At 34.1% G+C, this 23876-nt stretch overlaps 1 protein-coding gene across 2 annotated transcripts in view; it reads left to right on the top strand.

The window, feature by feature from the left end:
- Positions 1-7303: 7303 nt before the first annotated feature.
- LOC143051547 (uncharacterized) overlaps positions 7304-23876 on the top strand; it is a 33042-nt gene continuing 16469 nt past the window's right edge. For both annotated transcript variants that reach the window (XM_076224442.1, XM_076224441.1), the window contains exon 1: positions 7304-7380. In XM_076224442.1, coding sequence (XP_076080557.1) covers positions 7327-7380 — 54 coding nt within the window. In that variant the 5' untranslated portion in view covers positions 7304-7326. The remainder of the gene's footprint in view (positions 7381-23876) is intronic.

Below are 23876 nucleotides of genomic sequence, written 5' to 3'. Positions count from 1 at the left end.
GAAACCTCAGGCTGACCATGCTGACTCATAATAAAATTATTTAAACATGTCAACCAAAACTAACCATATAAGCACTTAATCATGTCTATTATGTAAATCTATATAGCAGCATAGCAAATCAGCAATATTTTGATTCTTTTCTGTTTTCGTAATATAAAACGGTCACTGAAGTCAGTATCTGTATCTGTATTTCAAACTTCTGAACATGGATGGGTATGACGTTAATTCATTTTGGCTATTGTTTGATTGGTGGATCTGCGCATAAATAAGTCATGCTTGCTGAGGTGTGCTCATTTAAACCCAGTGGTTCAGGATATTTTGTAAGATTCACCATATCACTAATCCTGGCTGAACTGGCTGCTTGAACTGTTTATGCATATAACAATCACTTTTCCATGGTGGCGTCATATATTTTGTTTTATGACATCAAAATTTTACGGGAAATTCTACATGTCTATTAATGGCAGACAAATAGCGATAAGGTTTATAAAACTAACCCAGTAGTACATCCCTCAACAAAGTGACTGACATGAGAGATACTTTCATGACTTTATAATGAGAAGTTCTCTTCTTGGAAAAGTATACTGTTACATGTAGTATATTATGTCGGTTGGTTGATTTTGTTGGTAGCTAAATTTCAAGTGGCAAATATTTCATTCCTGTTCGCATAAGTATTTTTTCGAACGTTCACGGTATCATTTATAATTTATAATGATAAATCTAACACAATTGACGAGATTGTTCATAGTTATACAACACCTTATGTGCAATACATGTAACACTGTACAGTGTACAATTTCCTTTGAACATTTTCTGGAAAACAGAATCGTGAATCCAAGGCAAACAAACGTGAATTACGAAGGAATATTTATGAAGAGCCTGTCAAAAATGGGGAACGAAACAACGTTAAAAATGATGTTGATAACCCATGATATAAAAATAATGTTCCTATGCGCGGATAACCTCTGTATACGGCTTCTACTTAAAAAAAATCATTTATTTTAATTTATGATAGCTGCAAGTGATAACAACTGTCCAATCTTTATAGCCATTGTTCTCTATAAATAAGAATATGAAAAAATAAAATAATTACTTTAATAAACACATTAAAAATAAATTTTTTCGTATTCTTATCTATAATATATATTTAGACTACCGGGTATAGTAATTTGCTACTCTGGAAAAATATTAATTAAGATTATTATTATTGTTTATGTTTACAATCCGAAAAAATAAAATAAAAAGAACTTCGATTTCCACCAATGAAATGTCGTACACCATTCATTCACACCATTCCCGATTGCACGTTACACGATCACACCATTCCTCATACACCATTACACCATTCCCCTTACACCATACACCATAGCACCATACACCTTACACCACTGCACCATACACCTTACACCATTACACCATACACGTTTTTTTGGGAAGTTTACACCATCCAAGGGCTGTACATGTCCAACTGGCAGGTGTCATCTGACATCGACCTCATTTTCATGGTTCAGTGGTTATAGTTAAGTGTTTGTGTTTTGGTCTGTTTTTCTTATACTGTATGCAATAGGTCTACTGTATTTAGTGTATGGAATGATTGTAAAGTATACATGTCTAGCTGGCAGGTGTCAACTGACCTTGACCACATTTTCATGGTTGAATGGTCAAATATAAAAAAGAAGATGTGGTATGATTGCCAATGAAACAACTGTCCACAAGAGACCAAAATGATACAGACATTAACCGTACGGCCTTCAACAATGAGCAAAGCCCATACTGTATAGTCAGCTATGAAAGGCCCAAATAAGACAATGTAAAACAATTCAAACGAGAAAACAAACTGCCTTGTTTATATAAAAAAATGAACCATAAGTTAAGTTTTTGAGTTTTGGTCTTTTCTTCTAATACTACACAATGTATATACAATAGGTCAACTATATTTGGTGTATGGAAATATTTTATGATCAATATGTCAGTCGCATAGGTTTTATTTGACCTTGACCTCATTTTCAGGGTTCATTGCTCAGTGATAAGTTTTTGGGTTATGGTCTGTTTTTCTTAAACTATAAGCAATAGGTCAACTATATTTGTTGTATGGAAGAACACACCCTATACCAATCGTAAACTACTGACACAACTACCATCTCATCATACTCCAACAACACACCCTACATCAATCAAATACTACTGACACAACTACCATCTCATCATACTCCACCAACACACCCTACATCAATCATATACTACTGACACAACTACCATCTCATCATAATCTACCAACACACCCTATATCAATCATAAACTACTGACACAACTACCATCAAATCATACTCTACCAACACACACTACATCAATCATACACTACTGACACAACTACCATCTAATCACATTCCACCAACACACTCTACATCATTCATATACTACTGACACAACTACCATCTCATCATACTCCACAAACACACCCAACACCAATCCTACACTACTGACACAACTACCATCTAATCCCATTCCACCAACACACTCTACATCATTCATATACTACTGACACAACTACCATCTTATCATACTCCACAAACCCACCTAACACCAATCCTACACTACTGACACAACTACCATCTAATCACATTCCACCAACACACCCTACATCAATCATACACTACTGACACAACTACCATCTAATCACATTCCACCAACACACTCTACATCATTCATATACTACTGACACACCTACCATCTTATCATACTCCACAAACCCACCTAACACCAATCCTACACTACTGATACAACTACCATCTCATCATACTCTGCCAACACACTCTACTTCAATCATATACTACTGACATAACTACCATCTCATCATACTCCACCAACACACCCTACACCAATCCTACACTACTGACAACTACCATCTTATCATACTCCACAAACCCACCTAACATCAATTCTTCATTACTGACACGACTATCATCTCATCATACATCACCAACACACCTAACACCAATCCTACATTACTAACACAACTACCATCTCATCATACTCTGCCAACACACCTAACACCAATCCTACACTACTGACACAACTACCATCTCATCATACTCTGCCAACACACCTAACACCAATCCTACACTACTGACACAACTACCATCTCATCATACTGCAGCAACACACCTTACACCAATCCTACACTACTGACACAACTACAATCTCATCATACTGCACCAACACACCTAACACCAATCCTACACTACTGACACAACTACCATCTCATCATACTCCAACACACATACCCCCAATCATACACTACTGATACAACTACCATCTCATCATACTCCACCAACAAACCTTACACCAATCCTACACTACTGACACAACTACCATCTCATCATACTCCACCAACACACCTAACACCAATCCTACACTACTGACACAACTACCATCTAATAATACTCCACCAACACACCTAACACCAATCCTACACTACTGACACAACTAACATCTCATCATACTCCACCAACACACCTAACACCAATCCTACACTACTGACACAACTACCATCTAATAATACTCCGACAACACACCTAATACCAATCATACACTACTGACACAACTACCATCTCATCATACTCCACCAACACACATACCACCCATCATACACTACTGACACAACTTCCATCTCATCACACTCCATCAACACACCTAACACCAATCCTACACTACTGACACAACTACCATCTCATCATACTCTGTCAACACACCTAACACCAATCCTACACTACTGACACAACTACCATCTCATCATACTCTGCCAACACACTTAACACCAATCCTACACTACTCACACAACTACCATCTCATCATACTCTACCAACACACCTAACACCAATCCTACACTACTGACACAACAACCATCTCATCATACTCTACCAACACACCTACCACCAATCATACACTACTGACACAACTACCATCTCATCATACTCCACCAACACACCTACCACCAATCATACACTACTGACACAACTACCATCTCATCATACTCTACCAACAAACCTTACACCAATCATACACTACTGACACAACTACCATCTCATCATACTCTGCCAATACACCTAACACCAATCCTACATTACTGACACATATACCATCTCATCATACTCTGCCAACACACTTAACACCAATACTACACTATTCACACAACTTCCATCTCATCATACTCTACCAACACACCTACTACCAATCATACACTACTGACACAACTACCATCTCATCATACTCCACCAACAAACCTTACACCAATCATACACTACTGACACAACTATAATCTCATCATACTCTGCCAACACACTTAACACCAATCCTACACTACTGACACAACTACCATCACATCATACTCCTCCAACACACCTAACACAAATCCTACACTACAGACACAACTACCATCTCATCATACTCCACCAACACACCTAACACCAATCCTACACTACTGACACAACAACCATCTCATCATACTCTGCCAACACACTTAACACCAATCCTACACTACTGACACAACTACCATCTCATCATACTCTACCAACACACCTAACACCAATCCTACACTACTGACACAACAACCATCTCATCATACTCTACCAACACACCTACCACCAATCATACACTACTGACACAACTACAATCTCATTTACTCCACCAACACACCTACCACCAATTATACACTAGTGATACAACTACCATCTCATCATACTCCACCAACAAACCTTACACCAATCATACACTACTGACACAACTACCATCTCATCATACTCTGCCAACACACCTAACACCAATCATATACTACTGACACAACTACCATCTCATCATACTCCACCAACACACCTACCACCAATCATACACTACTGACACAACAACCATCTCATCATACTCCACCAACAAACCTAACACCAATCCTACATTACTGACACAACTACCATCTCATCATACTCCACCAACACACCTAACACCAATCATGTACTACTGACACAACTACCATCCCATCATACTCCACCAACACACCCTACATCAATCATATACTACTGACACAACAACCATCTCATCATACTGTACCAGCACACCCTTCAGCAATCCAATTACACATCCTACACCACCAGCACATCAACCATCCAATCAAACATTACCATCATAACTACCATCTAATCACATTCAACCAAAATACGTTACACCAATTATACACTACTAACAAAGCTATGATCTAATCCTACTCCAGCAACACATCATACACTACCAACACAACTACAATCTTATCATACTTTACCAACACACTTGATACCAAGCATTCACTAATTAATCTATTAGCCAATATAAAAAGTATAAAACAACAGTGTTACCCACATATTTCAGCCTTTTATAATGCAGGTGTCATTTTGCTTGTAAATAGAGCACAAACAAGAAAAATGATACTCCATAGCAACATATATTACAGTTTTCTTCATGTGTCATTAATATTATGATATTGAAAAGAGCACAAACAAGAAAAGTGACACTCCGCAGTAACATATGTTAGCCTTTTACTTGTGTGTCTTAGTGGTTGTCAATGAAGCACTTTATAGAATAATAATACTCTCATTATCCATGTGAATTGAACATATACCACGAATAATGACACTCCACAGTAACATATGTCAGCCTTTTACTCATTTGTGATATTAGTTGTCAATAAAGCACATAATTGAATAATAATATTATTATTTATGTGAATCGAACACAAAGCACGAAAAATGACACTCTGCAGTAACATGTGTCAGCCTTTTACTCATGTGTCATAGTGGTTGTCATAAAGCAAGTACTATATTAATAATACTCTCATTGTCAATGTGAATAGAACAAAAATCACGATATGTAAGCTTTTTACTCATGTGTCATAGTTGTTGTCAATAAAGCACGTACTAGAATAATAATATGGACTGTCATCATCCATGTGAATCAAACAAAAATCACGAATAATGACTCACCACAGTAACATATGTCAGCATTTTACTCATGTGTCATAGTTGTTGTAAATAAAGCACTTACTAGAATAATAATATGGACTCTCATCATCCATGTGAATCGAACAAAAATCACGAAAAATTACACTCCAGAGTAACGTATGTCAGCCTTTTACTCATGTGTCATAGTTGTTGTAAATAAAGCACTTACTAGAATAATGATATGGACTCTCATCATCCATGTGAATCGAACAAAAATCACGAAAAATTACACTCCAGAGTAACGTATGTCAGCCTTTTACTCATGTGTCATAGTTGTTGTAAATAAAGCACTTACTAGAATAATGATATGGACTCGCATCATCCATGTGAATCGAACAAAAATCACGAAAAATTACACTCCAGAGTAACGTATGTCAGCCTTTTACTCATGTGTCATAGTTGTTGTAAATAAAGTATGTACTATAATAATATTACTCTGAATTGAACACAAAATACGAATAATAACACAGTAACACATGTCAGCCTTTTACTCATGTGCTATTAAACTCGTGAATATAGAGCAAGCAAGAATAACAGACATATGGTTTGAGCACATATGTTTTAGGAGTCGCACATAAACATGATTATCTCTGAAATAATCAGAGATATGTATGAATAAAGAAACAATCCCAGTTGTATTTTTCAGAATGTATTTTAATATAACAGTTGTACCAGTAATATGAGATATTTCATATGTTCCAAATATGTAGAGTTAGTAAAATCCCTAACACTCTGTTGTTACTTATTACAAGTTAATGACACAGACAAAATTAACTGTAGTTTCCAGACAGATTTTGAATTATCATAAAGATAGCTTTATTTCTTGTAGTTTGTTTGGTTTTAATTAAATATTTTACATACTGCAATCATTTCTTTAACCATGTTAACAGTAAAATATCAAACATTATTCATTGATCTCTTTATAATGTTACTTCATATTTGTTGTTGGTTTAGGTTCACTGGTTTTTAGGTCAAGTATAAATAAGACTATTCTGCATTGTATAGATAAAATTGATGCAACAGTTATCTATTATTTATTGCATTATACATGTTATATAGGTAACATTAGTGCAATAATTTACCTATTATTTATCGTTTTGAATTATATTCTAGGTAACATTAATGCAACAATTACCTATTATTTATCGTTTTACATTGTACATGTTGTATAGGTAAAATTTATGCAACAGTTACCTATTATTTAATGTTTTACAGTTTTTGAAATAACAGATATATATGTGTATAACTAATGAAAGATTATTTGATTGTATTTCAGGGTATGACTCCTTATGATCTGGTAAAAATGTCAAGGTATGGTTCTGAAGAGAAGAAGGAAGAATTGATGGACTTCCTTAAGGTAAATAGTCTTGTCTTACTTTAAAAGATATTTACAGATTATGAGAGACAAAACAGACTTGGTACAAAGAATTTACAATGAAACAGTTGCCTGTAGTTTTCAATGTCATTGTAGTAATTTTTGTCAGTTAACAATGTAAGTTGACAATTCCAAGCTTGTTGCCTAATATACATGTTGGCATATGTGAAAGACAAATGTTTAAAATCTGTGTTCTCATCTGTTGGATGTCTCTTATTTTTTGTGTCATCAGCTTGGTATATCCTAGGTATATACACTACAGTCCAGGTGGACTTTGTCATTTCCACTCGCCCACGGTGGACAAACCAATGCCGTCCACTCTCTGTCCACCGTGGGCGTGGTGCCCACCCTATGCCGTGGACATCCGTGGGCGTAGTGCCCACCCTATACCAAGGACAGCTGTGGGCGTGGTGTCCACCCTATATTGAGGACAGCCGTTGCCATACAATGCCCACGGTATACAGTGGAAAGAAGTGTGCAAAATTGTGGATATAACTCGTGATTTTCGGATACGTTAGATGCTTTTTAAGGGGTTTATTCCAATATAATCTTTTTGTATAGTAGTTTGCAATATGTCATGCACTTTTCATCTTTGTAAGAGATTTTTAAGGGTCATAACCTTTACCAGTTCACCGAATGAATCATCAGCTTGGTATATCCTAGGTATATACACTACAGTCCAGGTGGACTTTGTTATTTCCACTCGCCCACGGTGGACAAACCAATGCCGTCCACTCTCTGTCCACCGTGGGCTAGTGCTCACCCTATGCCGTGGAAATCCGTGGGCGTAGTGCCCACCCTATACCGAGGACAGCTGTGGACGTGGTGTCCACCCTATATTGAGGACAGCCGTTGCCATACAATGCCCACGGTATACAGTGGAAAGAAGTGTGCAAAATTGTGGATATAACTCGTGATTTTCGGATAGTTAGATGCTTTTTAAGGGGTTTATTCCAATATAATATTTCATGCACTTTTCATCTTTGTAAGAGACGTTTAAGGGTCATAACCTTTACCAGTTCACCGAATGAATCAACTTTGCCTACAGGTGTTAATAATTTTGACAAGTTTTCGGAATGTGGAAGGTTACCGAAGGAGATTTCGCTTAACAACATTTATTTATTTTTTAATCATTAGAGATACAGATTCTCGCATAGTAGCTCGTGGATTTTCTGATTTTGTCTTGCCGAGATCGGATTTTAAAATTGAAAATTAAACTGTCGGAGACATTGTACCCACGTTACTTGAGCTTTTGATTGATAACCGGACGTATTTCGTATAGTTACGTGGAAATTATCAAGTGCAAAATAACATTCCTTATCGCTCATTTTTAAGGAACAGTCATGTAGATAAATGATGTGAAAATGTTTTGTCCTTACAAATATATTATCCATATTAAATCAAGGATACCATTAATTTGTGTTAACCTTGCGGAAGAATATCTCAAGAAGGTTTCCAAAAATTGCGGGAAAATTTGAATGCCTACTCAAATCTACCTACTGAAATCCAATCTATTAGAAAAACTAATTATTTCAAAAGAATGACCACTATGCACTTCCACTGCACTATCATTAGAATACTAGTAGAATAGAATGAATGATATACAAATATATAAAAATTACATATAACTGTTATACATATATTTGTCGTATTATGAAACCGTAGTTTACAGATTGTCACCTTATTGTAAGCAATCAGCAAAGAAGCATGAATATTGAGCACGTGTACAACATATACAATCAGAATATAGTTTATTTAAATGACATATCGATGCGTATTGCGATCGATGTTTTTTTACGAGAAAGGTCACGCTAAGGTTACTTGCATACGGAAAATATGTCGGTGAATTGCATCCTGGAATCAAGCAATTAAAAAAAGTAATCTTCTTCTAAATGTGGACAAGTTAAAGAAATTTCTTCAGAAAAAAGTATATGACAGTACATATGTTTTAGAATGAAAACTATACTTATACATTAATGTTATAGTTATAAAAAAACATATGCATCATTTTTTTTTTATTTGAGGTTTCATATGACTTTAATTTAACATGTTTAATATATAACAACAAACTAGAGTATACTGATGAACAATATAATAGTTGTTACGTTGAGGTTGAATTCACGGGCATTTATTCATCATCCACACAGGAACTTGTCTCCGGAAAACATGTGTCTGTGAAGTGTACCTTAACCTAACTTTTGGGTATAGAGATGGGATTTTTTTTCCCAGGTAGGTTAAGGCACTTTTAAACGTAAATATGGGCAAAATGTGATATTTCAAGAATAAAATTGTTTTAACAACAATTCATAAATTTTATTCTTACTACATGAATATATAAATTCAACAACTATCAGTAAACCGAAATTTTGGTCATGATCGCCTAGGTCACGTGACTTCCACAGGGGTAAAATGCCTTAATCAAATTGGCAAAAAACGGGTTACTACACTGAATATAAATCTACAAAGTTTTTTTTAAACGAATCCTTGTGCTTTCCCGATGCTTAAAAGTGCTGCGCGATTTTCCAGAAGTGAACATATTAAATTAAAATAATATTTTTAGTTTACCCGGCAGCATATAACGTTAAATTTGTACATAGTTTCGTTCTTAATTTGACTACTGTTACATATTCATTAAGCGCGCAGCACTTTTCTATTAGGTAATAACTATAGCTTTCTATTTCAGTTGATTTTTTTGAGAAATATCGTCTCTGGTAACCCGCTTTTTGTGAATTTAGATTTCGTAACTATGGTTTCAATAAATTGTCTATGTCATTCAAGCGCACTGACGACCCGAACAATCATCAAAGAACCGCAACTCTGTTGTCACAATTAACGATTCTGGAGTATTTACATTAATATGAGGCAGGCATTACCTGTAAATGGGGACGAAGTCTGTATGAATTATTTTTTTGTAACTTTTTGTAATATTTGTTAAAAAAAAGAAACGGAAATACCGTAACGTCCCATACAGAAAAAATGATCACTAGGCCAACTGCATTGCTCAACTGGCCGCCAATTGAGCTAACAGTTGAGGGCCAGTTGAGGGCTAGCTGGCCATCAGTTGAGCAAATAATTGAGGGCCAGTTGAGGGCTAGCTGGATTTTTGCCATGCAAATTAGGTAGCCCTCAACTATCAATGCTCAACTTTATGCAAATTAGTTTAGCAACGTTGAGAAAATATCATAGTTGAGAGCTAGGTGTCCAACAGTTGAGCAATTAGAGTTGAGGGCTACCTGGCCAACAGTTGAGGACCAGGTCATTAAAAGTTGAGGGCTAGGTGACCAATAGATGAGGACCAGGTCATTAAAAGTTGAGGGCTAGGTCTTAAAAATTTGAGCATTATGTGGTAATTGCAAACTGATGACCTCACATTGTAGAAAAAATAAATTTAAATTGTGTATTTTTATAGCCAAAATACTGCTGAAAGATCTTAACTCACAACATACTACATGAATGCTTTATCCTTGCGTTTTAGAAGTTATCTAGCAAATAAGAATAGATCTCTAGTTTTATACCAAATTCATTATATTAGAATATTCTTATTTTATTAGTAATACTTTCTAAAACAAATTGTCTTAATAATAAAATAAACCTGTCTTACACATTTTGACAATATATAAATTAATGCATAAATATGTTGTCTCATATTATTCTTCACTCTTTAAAGTTTATAAAGAAAACACTTTAGATATCATTATTTTGAACTAAAAGAGCATAATTATACACTTATTCAAAATGGTGGAAATCAAATCTAATCCAATGTACTTACCAAAAGATGTTTCCAGAAATATGTGTTAAACATCAATCTTCCTAAATCCAAGAGTCATGTCATCAGAAGAATACACTGCACTTTTCAATGTCAATACAGTTATTTGTAACTTTTTTTATCTACATTCATTGTAAAATTCATATTTTATTCATGATAGCTAGAAGTCATCTTTGCTTGCCATGTGCATGCTCAAACCCAGTTCAAATTTTAAATGTTTGAGGTTCTTTTGGGTATTGCGACAGTGTGATCACTTTGAGATTTGCCCCTTATAATAACTGTTAATTACCTAAATCTTGAATATTTAATATATCTTATAATAAAAGAAATACTGTTTGTTTTTTATCTTTATGTCAAAGATTTAGTTAAGTTAAGATACAGAAATATGTATAAAATTGAAAGCTTCCCTTAATTTTGCCTCAAACTTTGTGTACATTTATAATAATACTTCCTGTCCATTTGCACTAAAAAAAAAAATCAAAGTCTGAACGCTCAACTTTTCCTCAACTACAAAAATTTCAAATTCTGAATGCTCAACTTTTCCTTAACTACAAAATTTCAAAGTCTGAATGCTCAACTTTTGCTCAACTACAAAAATTTCAAAGTCTGAAAGCTCAACTTTTGCTCAACTATATGAAAACCAAAGATCATTTGCTCAACTTTTCCTCAACTTAATGGCCAGATTCAGTTGAGGGCCAGTTGAGCGACATCTATCCAACATACAGTGCTTGGCCAGGTTTGAGTTGAGCTAAGATGCTCAACACCTAGCCCTCAACTATTTTGCTTAAAACAGCTAGCCCTCAACTGTCCGCCACATGGCCATCAACTGGCCCTCAACTTTTTTTTCTGTAGGGGGTTTCCGATTTTGGTTCTGTTGCTAGGGATTTTAGTTGTGACGTTATTTAAATTATGACGTCATATGCAATGTAAACAAAGAAACGCTATCATCAGGTAACGTTTTTTCATATCAAGGAATTATTAAAAATGAAATTGGTATTGCGCGTTCCTTCCTATTTTATACTAGACTAATAAATATATATTTTACTCAAAGTTTCATACAAACAAGACCTGAAAAAGGAAGTACATTGTACATTTCTGCGCAGGTCCGGGATTTCAAAACACGACATAAAAAAAATTGAACGATTTTGAGTTCATTAGTACATGCACAATGAAACATTCGGGAAATTTTCCCGATTTTGTTTTTTTTATTGAATTTTCTACTGTTATTGGGGACTTCGTCCCCATATTAAACCTCAACATAAATTGATCTTATTGACAATATCCGTTGAAATCATTTGACCTTTGTAATAACCGACGATAGTAAAACAAGTTGTGCGTGTTTGTCGTACTTCTTCAGGTTTCAACTGTATGTAGAAAATCGAATTTTCCCGGAAAAAGAGACTGACAAAATATGTGCAGTTCCACCTTCATACATAATTTGTAATACCAATCTCTATGCAAATGTGGTCCCTTAAACTTTGAAAAGTAGTCTTATAGTGTATATATTGGTTGTCTGAGTTCTAGATATATATGTCAGGGGCGGATCCAGCCATTTAAAAAAGGGGGGTCCCAACCCAGAGTAAAAGGGGGGATTCCAACCATATGCTCCCATTCAAATGCATTGATCATCCAAACAAAGTGTTGGGGGGGGGGGGGGTTCCAACCCCCCTCCCCTGATCCGCCAATGTATGTTATGAGTTGTCCTTGGTCCTGTTAGTCAACCATTTATTTTCCTCCAGCCCCAGGTGATTAATGACTATGTCAGACTGTTTATTTTGGGTATAGCTAGATCTTGCTATATAAATCACTGATATTTTGCTAAATAAATCCTTGATCTCAACATATTTAAATCCTTTCTATTAAATGTGGATTGATAAATTTATGCTAATAGTATGCATTAAATATTATATACATTTGTAAAAGAAAACTAGCAGTTCTGACATATTCAGTTGCAAAATATGTTTGAAAATCAGTAATACAAATTCAATCAGAAGTCATGAAAAGTATAGAGAACCAACTTAATTTTAAATGGAAGATAATTTCTATTCAGGTTGAGGTAACTTTAAAGTTTTCTATCATCTGTTGCTACACAGACATATTTTTTTGGTGGGGGTTGCTCACTGTTGCTGTTGCTGTGTGAAAAATTATTTTCACTTTTCCCCTCCATTTTGTGTTTTTCCAATTCTTACTAGGCAAGGATATTCATTTCCAAAATTGATGTCCCAGTCAGTACTCGCATACAATTACATTTCATCTATCATGTATTTTGTGTATATATCAAACATAAATCAAATGAACATGGGACCATATAAATGGCGAGTTATGGGAGCTTTGTTTGGGAGACTTCGTAACAGCATCCTGTTACAATTACTTCTTGTTTTGATAATGGAAATGGCAATATTTTATGATTACATGTACAATGTATCTGTATATTTAACACGACTGAAAGTATGTTTTCTGTCCAAATACAGTCTAATGGAACATACTTCAAGTTCAACTTTTACTGGGATTCATGTTTAGTACCAAATTGTTGCTTTTATATATGTTTGACTTCTTTAAATATTTCTTTATGAGTCCTTGTGCATGTTTTACACCAATCAAGTTTGATTGAGCTATTGATTTATTTTTTTATTTTTTCTGCATTGTCTACAGACATGACCGAGTTTGAACTTCGTCAATTGCTGGTATTGATTGATATCTACATGTCATTCATGTTGACCGACACTCTTTACCTTATAGTAGATTCTTTTAAATACAATCATGACAATGTATATTGCAAGAATATAAAAATCCTAAATTTAGCTTGTGAACATGGTGAATGTACATGAAACTTTCTGTAACATTAGAATTAAAAGTACAAAAGAACAACCTGCATCTCAAACTTTGAACCTGTATTCCCCACTGCATGTTTCATGTGTTTCATTGGTCATTATTTACATAATTTTCTAAGGATTTTTCAAGGTTGAATTTTTTTTCTGGTTTCTTTTTATTGAATTTTATACTTTAACACCCTCAATTGTTAAAGGCAGTACAATTTTCAAGACAAGCATTTCAGCTAAATGACTATGTTGTATGAAATTTGCTCGTAGTTGTACGCCTAACACTGACCTTTAGTTTTTTACTTTTACGTCATTTAGTTGCTTGCCCTTATTTGGGAGAGTTGTCTCATTAGCAATGAAACCACATTTTCTTAATTTTGTATGTACCCATACATGTACATGATATTTAATGCCCTTTCTTAATCTTATATATGTTAATGTCACAGAAAAACTCTCAAAAACATATTTACGATCACATGACTATTGTTTCATTGGCAATCATACCACATCTTCTTTTTTATATTTACTATGTCACATTTTATGTGCCAGTCTCTCAACATGCTTAAGCTAAAGCTTATGTTGTTCTTTTTTGGTTGCTGTCTGTCAATATTTGTTAATTTGTGTATTAAAAAGGTAGCATAATTCATGTACAAATGTAATTGTATGTATAAATGCAAATGATAAAGAGTTTTACTCATTGTTGAAAGCTGTACAGTAACCTATAAATAGTTGTGATGAACATGATGAAACATCCAAGAACTTTCATAAAAATCTGAAATCAAACTGGCCTTATTACTCATGAAATTGTAATGTAAGTACAGTGCATAAATAGAAATATTTAATCAAATTAATGTTTTGATACACACGCTTGACAAAAAATTAATAGATGATGTTACTGTTCAAATGTTGATACTGCTGTTCTTATGAACATTATGTAAATTTACAGATATCTATTAAAGGTTTCATAACGAGTGAGAATTAAATATCGATTGATATCAACTCGAGTTATTTAATTTCAATAATAATAAACGAGCCTATTATTATTGAAATTAAATAACGAGAGATGATATCAAGCGATATCTAATTCTCACAAGTTGTTAAACCTATTTCTCTTATGGCAAAAAGTTGTATGTGCGTGGCCTATTTGTTGCGAGTTGTTTTGCTACGGCCGTTTTTCTTTGCAACGCGTACTGATCTTTCTCTTATGGTTGGGGCCTGTTATCTAATTTGTAACAAGTGTATTGACACGTTATTTCTACAATAATTAACAAATAACTCACTTGTTGCGCCTTAAAATCTTCTTTTTATCAAATTTTATTACATTCTGAAGCGGCACAGAAGCCAGAAAATGCCCGGTGTTTATGTATGACACCGGAAGCATACCTATGACATCACGTAGTGTAGGGACCAAAGAAGATAACATATTTTCGCGGAATTTTCTTTAATGAAGATTTTACACTGAAATTATGATTGAAATTTAATTATGAACTTGTTTTGCATTAGAATACAAATAACTGTATTGTATTTGAAGCTTTGCGGACGTCCATCGGTAGTTTTACTGTCGCATACAGAGGGAAATTGAAATTGAAAGTTGAGCCAGTTATAATGCCCTTTGGTCCGTTACATAACCGTACACGGGTTCCTTTCTTTATTTCTTCGTCCATGATAAGATTTATATTAGATAAAGCAGACAAAATTACAAAAACCGGAAGTAAACAATCAGTTGTCAAGAAAAAAAGTAGTCCCGTCATGACCTTTTCCAGTGAATAATGACCTGATCAATGGCCAATGAAAATATTGGAAATTTACGAGATAAGCCAATCAAATTAACGTAACTTTGATATCACTTTTTCATATCACACTCTGTACGGTGTGATACAAAAATATCTTTTCACATGGGAGTTAGATAACAGGCCCCAACCATAAGAGAATAACATTTAGCCCTTTTATGTTGGTCTTCTGTTCGTAATAAATTGCACATGCAATTTTCCACTATACAGGTACAAAATTGTACAACGTACATGTATATGAGCACAAATTCTTTTTAATCAAATTGTACTTGTTTAGATTAATCTCTGTGTGACATGTCTGTGTTCATGTTGAAAACTAGAACTGTTCTGTTCACCTTTGGTCATCCTTAACTGCTGTGGAACATCTCTACGAGGCTGCTACAAGATGTTGAATTACTTTATAGATTACATGAGGTTTTTTCTTTACACATGTTTCCATCTGTAGGTTCCGTTAATTTTACAATTTAACAGTCACTTTCTGCATTCTATTTAAATGGAGGGTTTTCTTTCTGTCCAGAAAAAACAGGCAAGAAAAAGTGGGTGTCAAAAACTGGATCCTCCTTTCACCTTTAAGCTGAGTCTTACTATATTGTTTTTAATCATTTTTAACATGCTGTTTGACATCACCATGATCACACTGTGGAACGTCTGGTTGGAAAGTTATCTTTACTCCATTTCAAAAAGTAATGTTGCCCTGAACACATGTTGTCCATGTTTTCGGTTCATACATCCTGCAGTCACGTATTGCAATTTTCATGTGAGGCTTATCTTTTACACTTTTGTTCTCATCATTGTCATCTTGAACCTGTAATAAAAAAAGTTTGACAATTGTGTACACAAAAAAAAACATCTAGTAAGCAGTATAACGGTATTCCTGATAAAAATATTTTTCATATATAAACATGAAGGTATTATATTGTAATCCAAACTTACATGCAAAAATTCTGTGAAAAGAGATGTGTTAAAAACTTAACACCTAACATTTTTGTAAAATAGTCACTAACTATCAAAATAACAAGTTTTTGCAAAATTAAAATAACTCTGCTACATTATGTATGTATGTAAATATTTGTGCCTGTTTCGTTTGAACATGTTGAATTGTTTTACATTGTAATTTCGGTGTCTTTTATAGCTGACTATGCGGCATGGTCTTTGCTCATTGTTGAAGTCCCGTACCGTGACCTATAGTTGTTAATTTGTGTGTCATTTTGTTCTCTTGTGGAGAGTTGTCTCATTTGCATTTATACCATATCTTCTTTTTTATATTAGTTAATTTCATTTAATTCAAACCAAAACGAATTTAAATTATATGCTTGTTTCCAGCCTCCAATTTGAAACAAAAAGGTTCAGGTAGGTAATTCGCTTTTTCCATAATCTATATATAGGACCATGGGTAAATGGTAATCTCATTGTTCGTACACCAAAATGACGCCACATCATTGGATGGAATTCAAATATTTAGTACGTGTTAAGCCAATCACAACTTTTTGGTGAACGCTTTTGAAAATATAAGCCAGAATGCATAAGATTCCGAAACGACAAATCTATTTTATGTCTTATTTTTTAAAATGATTATACAGGTACATTTCAGAACAGTGAATGTTCTAACTTCCAAGCCTATACCAAATTAGCATTAAACAGTAACACTAACCCAGTGTTCACATTCCGCAGGGTCTTTCAGTGTTTTCATGTGATGCTATACATGTATTTCTTGAATGTGATGCTATTTCAGTGGTGGATCATCAAATTTTCATAAGTTGGGGCCCACTGCACTGACTACCTAAGAAGGGTCAACAAATAAATTTCCTCCAGAAAAGGTGGGCCCAGAATAATTATAATATTAATTTTCCTTTTTAGGCCACACCAATTCATGATTTAGTTTCTTGTTTAACGGATTTTTGGACTCCAAAAATTGGGGCGAGCGATTAAAAAATATTCAATTTTCAATTTTTTTAGATGAAGCATGAACCAGGTGCTCCGCAGGGCGCAGCTTTATACGACCCCAGTGGTTGAACCCTGAACAGATAGGGCAATTTTGGTCACAATATTCAAGCTTGAAGTTGATTCTGTCTGAAATTGGATTGTGATCGAATTTTTGACATAATATAGGTTTTTGTCACAAAATTAATGTGGTCAAAGATTTCTTCTTGAAACTTTTCAAAAATTTTGAAAAATTTTGAAAAAAAGGAAGCCCTTCAAAAAATTGTAAACAAACCCCCCCCCCCCTCATCTTTTTGAAACCCCCCTGGAGCAATAACCCGTAAACTCAATCCTATGCTTTCCATTGCAGTATTGAACCTTGTAGTACAATTTCAGAGAGAACCATACACTTAAACACAAGTTATTGTCATGATTGTTCGGAAACTAGAAACATGCTTCTTTTTGGCCCCTAATTCCTACATATTTTGGACAATTAACCTAAAACTTAATCCCAGCCTCCCCTTTGTTATATGGTACATTGTGGTACAATTTCAGAGAGATCCATACAATTACACATAAGTTATTGTCTTGAAACTAGAAAAATGCTTGTTTTTACCCCTTTTTGGCCCTTTATTCCTAAACTTTGGCCCCATAACCCCTAAAATGAATCCAAACCTTCTACTTGTGGTTTTAAACATTGCAGTATGATTTCAGTGCAATTGAAATACTTCTACACAAGTTATTATCCTGAAACTAGAAAAATGCTTCTTTTGGGCCCCTAAGTCCTAATCGTTTGGGACCATCATCCCCAAAATCAATCCCAACCTTCCTTTTGTGGTAATGAACCTTCTGAAAAAATTTCATGACGATCTATTCACTTAAACTAAAGTTATTATCCGGAAACCAATGTGTCTTCGGCCAACGACATCATACCATTATACGATCCCAAAAAATTTTTGGGGTCGTATAAAAATAAAGGCGAACGATTATAATTTTTTTTTGTAAACAAAAATATTAGATTTTGACAATATTCATGATATTAAAGCTTGATTTATCACAAGTTTGTACCCTGACATTTCTTTAATTTATGAAGTGTTTTTCCCCTGTACACCAAGAAATAATTGAATAATTAGATGTGGTATATGTATGTGTGCCAAAGAGACAAATCTCCATCCAAGTCATAATCAGGTTGGGAACCACCCCACAATGTTATAGAATATCCCTTTTATGAGGGGTCATTTAAGTTATTATATATTTTTTGTAAAAAAAAAACACTTTTAGTACAAAACGCCTCATATTTTCCGAAAGAACTATATAGCTATCTGGTATTAAATGGTCAAAACATGTCTACAAATTTTGTAATATTTCTGGACTTTAATCAACCACACATATCATTTACTTTTATATTATTCTGTTATTATTCAGAAAGTGCGGACCCCTCTTTTAGAAAAGTTGTTTCAAATATGATGTAGTTTTCCTTGTTTTAAGTAAAAAATTCTAAGCTTTCCAAGGATTTGTATAGTAGCACTATACAAATCCTTGGTTTATTCGGGGTCGCCCCGATATTCCGACACCCCGTTAGTCCGACACCCCATTGGTCCGACACCCCAATAGTCTGACACCCCATTAGTCCGACACCCCGTTAGTCCGACACTTTAACATAGATTATGACATTATATATAACTATGCAAATGCTTGAAATACGGAAAAACATAACTGCAAACTGCGTTCGTACATTAAAAGATATATAAAATTTACACAAGTACCCGACCACATCCACTTGTATTTTTGTCCATTTTATGAGTTAAGCCATTTTCAACTGATTTGTATAGTTCGTTCTTATATTGTACTGTTATGCATTTGTACCACTGTCCCGGGTTAGAGGGAGGTTTGGAATTTCGCTAACATGTTTAATCCCGCCACAGTATGTATGTATGTGCCTGTCAGGAGCCTGGAATGCCGTGGTTGTCGTTTGTTTATATGTTACCTATTTGTTTTTCGTTCATTTTTTTTTATAGATAAGGCCGTAAGTTTTCTAGTTTGAATTGTTTTACATTGTCATTTCGGGGCCTATGCGGTATGGGCTTTGCTCATTGTTGAAGACCATACGATGACATATATTTGTAAATTTCTGTGTCATGTTGGTCTCTTGTGGAGAGTTGTTTCATCTGCAATCATACCACATCTTCTTTTTATATATATATATTGGCACGATTAAAACATCGTCATCACACAATTTTAGGGGAAATAAGTTCCATTTAACATGTTTAAGAGAATCGACAATCGCAGTTGACTTATAAATTCCTAAAAGCTGTTTCATATATCCACTTGTTGAAGCCTATACCTGAAAATTAGCAAAATCATAAAAAACTTTAAAATGATTATCAAGCTGTTCATTAAACTCCGTGTAATATATATATGACTAACATATGCTAATAAATATGTACATTTTTAGCTCACCTGACATAAAAGATCAAGTAAGCTTTTCTCATCACTTGGCGTCCGTCGTCCGTCTTCGTCGTTGTCTGTTAACTTTAACGAAAACCTTCTTCTCTGAATCTATTGACTTTTAACAAACTTGGCCAGAATCATCACTAGGGTATCTAGTTTAAAACATATCTCCGATCGATAACCACGCCTGCCAACCAGCATGGCCGACATGGCTAAACATAGAACATAGGAAAACAATGCAGTTTTTGGCTAATATCTATGAAACTAATGCATATAGAGCAAATCTGACAGGTGGCGAAACTGTTTTTTGGATTTAGATTTATCTGCACTGACATTTTCAGACGAATATGACAACTCGTTGTTAGGTCGCTGCCCCTGAGTTTTGTAATTTTACGGAAATTTTGCATTTTTTTGTTATCATAATATCTAATACTAGTATTTAATACTATTAATAATGATTTTAACCTTGAGAGACTCTAGTTGAATTATGTACAGTCATGAGATGACAGTATAAATTGTCTATGTATGTTATAAACTAAAAGGTATAAACACAACTGGTGATAGTTTTCAAAAAGAAAATGCCTGTATAAGTACGTCCGTAATATTATGTTAATAAGGAGCATGCATACAATTCTTGTAATGCATTTGCGTGCATTATAGCCAATAAGACGACCCATGTATCTAGGTACCTGCAAACGCTATTATGCGTAATATTATCATGACTGATATGCATGATTTTTATGATTGAATGTTGTATGCTCTTTGGTTGGGTGGTTGTCTCTTTGACATATTCCCCATTTCCATTCTCAATTTTATTAAAACAAATATACTCTTGAAATTGCATTGGTTATATTAATATACCGTATAGCGGGTTATTTTTTCGGGTGTAGCAATTCACGATTTTCATTGAATTTTAAAGGTATAAATATAACCCCGTGAATTCCGGCATCAGTCCGTGAACTTCGGGTCGTGTTACATTAAAGTCTGTAGGTCTATAATCGACACTACTATGGCTGCTTTAAACGCAAGACCGTATAAAAATATATACAAATTTATTAACACAAGTTTACAGTTCGAAAGCTAGGGGAAGACTGCCCCAGCAACAGTTTACAAAACATAAATTAAGTCAAAGAAAAGGGTATTAAAACATTATAAAAGGTTCTCATAAAATATACATTTTGTAAATATAATTGTCCAATGTTATTTAATAATAATAGGATTATTGTCCTCCGGCTCAACTTAGCAAAATAGCGATAATTGCTTCTTTTGAAGTTGAGTGTAAGTTTCGCACTTTTGACAGCCATCGGATTAAGTTGTAAAATAGTAAATCTATAATTAATCTCTTTGGGTATTTGAAATAAAGAAACATTATATTTAAGAATAAAGAAACATTTAAAACAAGAAATATTCAACTTAAAACTAAAATGAGAAATATTCGATTTAAAACGAGAGTTCATATATATATATTCAATTTAAAACGAGAGTTCATCTAAAGCACTTTGCGAATTATTGCAAAAGTTCCTGAAGTCACTTTTAGATGAACTCTCGTTTGAAATTGAATATATATTATATGAACTCTCGTTTTAAATCGAATATTTCTCATTTTAGTTTTAAGTTGGATATTTCTTGTTTTCCAAAAGGGGGGGGGGGGTGTTCGTTGGACTCGTTGGACTCACAAACTCGACTTCAACAGTCGCAATTCGAATAGAACATTGACTTTAACAGTGCTTATTTGTTTTCAAGGGGGGGGTCATCTTAACCCCCCTGGCTACGAGTATGCCCTACATCTCCTTTTATTTATATACATATTAAAGAACTTAAACGTGAAGCATACAGAATAAAATAAGGGTATATATTGTATATATAAAATTTACACTTAGGTACAGGACAAATAGCCCAGGTTTTTTAAAACTTCATTTAGGTCTGTCAGAATTTCTATTCAGTAAGTACTACATTTGCTTGTACACTACAGACAAATTAGTATACGTTCTATGCAAAATTTTCTTTAGAAAATAAGAATCTTGCCTGCGGCAGCCTAAGAATAAAACATCAATCAGTATACTATACAGTTACAATTAAGTCTTTCAAGTCTTCATGTGAATAAAAATCTAGAATTTTTGTTGTTTTAGAACGTAAAAAAACTGACCTTGCATTCATGATGCAGCTTTGTAATTGAGGATAGTGTAGTTTGTGCATGTATGATCATGCACATACATGACATAGCTAACTTTAGAACATCTGGCAGTGTCTTGCCTACACACTGTCTGCAAAGTTATAAACTCTGTGATATTAAAGGTGCTCACTACAGTTCCTATTAATAATATTGAGGTGGGGTCTTTGTTGAAAATTTAGTCTAGTGTCTTCTTCTACAGATTAAATTTGTTTAGACCAGCAGCTTGTTATTATAATTGCCAATCTCCTGTCTTATATCACTCGCTCTCAAAACAAATTATATCCATGATTCATGAATTCAAACAGATTGACTGTCAGCTGGCCAACCATGGAATAGACTAGACCTTAAGTTTTTTTACATCAACAAGTGAAACTATATATATATAGCATAACAAACTTCCTGGACAGCTCATGGGTATTCTAAAACTTCACATAGATGGCACATAAACACTGTGGACCATGAAAAGACTTGCAATTAAGACAGTTCAGGCATAGTACACTATGCAATTCCTTGGTTCACATGGTTCAGGGATAATTTCTAAAACAGATGAAAAAAAGGGGAAGAATTTCAACCTCAAGAGTAGATTTTTGTCAAAATGAAGATAGTCGGCTACAGAAAACAGCAAAAAGACGACAGAATACTTACTCATAGTCAAGTTATGGCGTACTATTCGGCTTGTAAGCTGAAATCCTTGGGTACATGGGCCATTATTTGCCTCTTGCAACAAAAACATTCCGTCCGTTCAAAACATGTGGGTTTCAAGCTTCCTGTTGAATCGGTTTTCCAAATAAGGAAAACAAGCCACGCCTCCGTTGCGAGATCGACAAGTAGGATTTTCATACAATACTAGTTATGGTTTGTAAAATAATGTGACATTTTATTTTTATTTTCAATAAATTATCATTATTTATCTAATTCTGCATAGTTTATCAATAAAAAGATTAAAATACAAGAGCGATTGACGACCAAAGAAATGAAGCGGACAGCGTCATCACTATGGAGACGCAACTTACTTATTAATATTCATGAGCATTGTAGTCATCCGATGTTTAGTCAATACATTGATTTCTTTTAAGATTGGTGAATGCTTGATTTCATCGTCTGTTTAAAGACAAAAACGGATATGGATAGTAAAAGGCACTGGAGAAAAAAATGTATTTTTATTGACATAAAACTTTTTGATGAGAAGCTCGAAGACACACTTTGCATAATTCTTTCAACATGAGGTTTCCCGCACACGGCACTTGAGATATATGTTTCATTTTTATTGTTACGTTTTTATATTACTTATTTGACTAACAGAATTTTTTTCTGAATAGTCTTATGATTTGAAAAAAATACATATGTTTTTCAGAAAGATCTTTAACTAAATAGATTTAAAAAGTAATAAATCACCATGTTAAACAAAAACAAAAAAATGTGTGAAAAATCTTGATGAAAGTTCATTTAGAATTTAAATTTACTGCACACAATCATTTTTTCAAATTATTATACACAAAACGATTATAGAAATAAAAATTAACAGCTGTAAAAACAAACAGCAATTAATCAGATTAAAA

The sequence above is a fragment of the Mytilus galloprovincialis genome, chromosome 11 (assembly GCF_965363235.1).
Source record: "Mytilus galloprovincialis chromosome 11, xbMytGall1.hap1.1, whole genome shotgun sequence".
Lineage (NCBI taxonomy): Eukaryota > Metazoa > Mollusca > Bivalvia > Mytilida > Mytilidae > Mytilus > Mytilus galloprovincialis.
This window is presented reverse-complemented; position numbering and strand designations above follow the sequence as displayed.